The sequence below is a fragment of the Centroberyx gerrardi genome, chromosome 5 (genome assembly GCF_048128805.1).
Source record: "Centroberyx gerrardi isolate f3 chromosome 5, fCenGer3.hap1.cur.20231027, whole genome shotgun sequence".
Taxonomy (NCBI): Eukaryota; Metazoa; Chordata; class Actinopteri; order Beryciformes; family Berycidae; genus Centroberyx; species Centroberyx gerrardi.
The window spans coordinates 36252994-36255493 of NC_136001.1; the positions used below are offsets into that span (position 1 = coordinate 36252994).

The 2500-nt window shown below is 53.4% G+C and overlaps 1 protein-coding gene across 3 annotated transcripts in view; it reads left to right on the top strand.

Annotated features, from left to right (window-relative positions):
- The window catches only part of LOC139912849 (uncharacterized), a 34654-nt gene extending 33021 nt beyond the window's left edge, over positions 1-1633 (top strand). The window contains exons 1-2 of one of the 3 annotated variants that reach the window (XM_078283860.1): positions 1-935; positions 1254-1633. The exon at positions 1-935 is cut by the window's left edge and continues 712 nt beyond it. In XM_078283860.1, coding sequence (XP_078139986.1) covers positions 1-935; positions 1254-1351 — 1033 coding nt within the window. In that variant the 3' untranslated portion in view covers positions 1352-1633. The other 2 variants (XM_078283859.1, XM_071900771.2) reach the window with 2 other exon arrangements.
- Positions 1634-2500: the final 867 nt, after the last annotated feature.

Sequence of the window (2500 nt, forward strand, 5' to 3'; positions counted from 1 at the left end):
GGCGAGGGGCATGCGAGCGCCGAAGAACACCAACCAGTTTCTGATGCATGAAAAGTACCAGCTGCTGCAGCTGCGCTCCGACTCGGTGGGGAGCGACGGCGGCGGCGGCTCGGACAGCGAGGCCGACCTCACCGACATGGACTCCTACCTGGGGGTGCTGGAGAACGCCAGGGGAGCGCTGCTGGACAGTCCGGACACACGCCGCCCCACCGTGCCGGGCCAGGGGCGACCGCAGGAGCGGCGTCTGCAGGAGCGACTGCAGGGGCGACTGCAGGGGCGCCTGCTGCAGGAGCGTGTGCAGGAGCAGCAGCTACAGGGGCGCCTGCTGCAGGAGGAGCATCTGCAGGAAGAGCGTCTGCAGGAGCAGTGCCTGCTGCAGGAGCGTCTGCAGGAGCGTCTGCAGGAGAAGCGTCTGCAGGAGTGTCTGCAGGAGAAGCGACTGCAGGAGTGTCTGCAGGAGCATCTGCAGGGGCAGCGTTTGCAGGTGCGACTGCTGCAGGAGCGTGTGCAGGAGCGTGTGCAGGAGCAGCGGCTACAGGGGCGCCTGCTGCAGGAGCAGTGCCTGCTGCAGGAGCGTCTGCAGGAGTGTCTGCAGGAGTGTCTGCCGGAAGAGCGTCTGCAGGAGCGACTGCAGGAGGAGCGTCTGCAGAAGCGTCTGCAGGAGCGTCTGCAGGAGGAGTGTCTGCAGAAGCGTCTGCAGGAGCGTCTGCAGGAGCGTCTGCAGGAGGAGTGTCTGCAGGAGGAGTGTCTGCAGGAGTGTCTGCAGGATGAGTGTCTGCAGGAGTGTCTGCAGGAGCGTCTGCAGGAGGAGCGTCTGCAGGAGGAGCGTCTGCAGGAGGAGCGTCTGCAGGAGGAGCGTCTGCAGGAGTGTCTGCAGGAGCGTCTGCAGGAGGAGCGTCTGCAGGAGGAGCGTCTGCAGGAGTGTCTGCAGGAGCGTCTGCAGGAGGAGCGTCTGCAGGAGGAGCGTCTGCAGGAGCGTCTGCCGGAGGAGCGTCTGCAGGAGTGTCTGCAGGAGCGTCTGCAGGGGGAGCGTCTGCAGGAGCGTCTGCAGGAGTGTCTGCAGGAGTGTCTGCAGGGGGAGCGTCTGCAGGAGGAGCGTCTGCAGGAGTGTCTGCAGGAGGAGCGTCTGCAGGAGCGTCTGCAGGAGGAGCGTCTGCAGGAGTGTCTGCAGGAGCGTCTGCAGGAGGAGCGTCTGCAGGAGGAGCGTCTGCAGGAGTGTCTGCAGGAGCGTCTGCAGGAGCGTCTGCAGGAAGACAGCCTGCAGTATTTCCCCTCTGAAGACGACCTGATGCAGAGCCACCACTTCATGCAGAGGGACTTTGTGGAGTTCTGTGACATCATCACGTCCTGAAGGGACATTTTGGGAACTTGGAGGTTTTTTTTGTTTTGGACAGTGAAACTGGGACGGACTGAACGGTCTCAGTCAGGTTTGGTCTGAAGTTACAGTTACAGTTCTTTGTGTTGTTGTCATACAAAGGGAAGTGGGCCGGGTGGTGGGAGTGAGCCTGAGCGGCCAATCGGCATCAAGCTGGCTGGGTTAGGCTGCGGGTGATTGGCTGATGCTGTCTGTCGTTACAAAAAGCCTTTTACTGTACAGAAAAAAAACACAAATAAATAACTATGCTTCCTATAACCTGGGATGATTGTCTTTGTCAGTGGATATGAACTTTAATATCAGTGTACTGTGACTCAGAGCAGGAAAGCAGAGATTGACACAGATTAATGAAGAAGAAATAAATGTTGAGTGTTGTTCACATGCATCATGCTGAGGAGAAATAAGATGAAACTGACAAAACCAAACCATCAGCAGAACGTCAGAGGAGAAGAAAAACATCCGAACAGATTACAGCAGAACACTGAACAGCAGGGTGAGAATATTTTAGTGCAGAAATAAGCTTCTAAACAGTCACATGACAAATAAAGAGATGATGGACGATGAAAGAAGAGAAACGCCGTTGTGACGTCATGTGACTGTTGTTCCTATTGAAGACTGAAGAGTGCAGAATAACATTCAAGTGGATTACATAAACTGAAGTGGGCCGGTCACACCCACTCAGCACAGGCAGGGACATATAAGCCTCTTTGTGTGTGTGTGTGTGTGTGTGTGTGTACGTGTGTGTATGTGTGTGTGTGGACTAATAAGGGTTAAGGGTCCATATGGGAGGAACAGGCAGGTTACTGTTGTTTTTAACTCTGATTATTTTGCCAGACATCAATTATTACTCTATTATTATTAGTCTGTATTTATTATTCTACTGTAAAAAAGGAGACTGAACAGGTTCAGTTCAGTTCAGTTCAGTTCAGTTCAGTTCAGTTCTATGAGGGATGGAAGTAACAAAAATTAAATGATAAAAATAGATGTGATGAAAATGCATGTGAATTGAAAAACTGAGTGATTTATCAGTTAATTTTTGTCACTTCCACCCTTCTGGGGCTCGCCTTCAATGATAAATGGGAATATTGAATGATAGAAAGTGGTGATAAATAATGAAAATGTCTG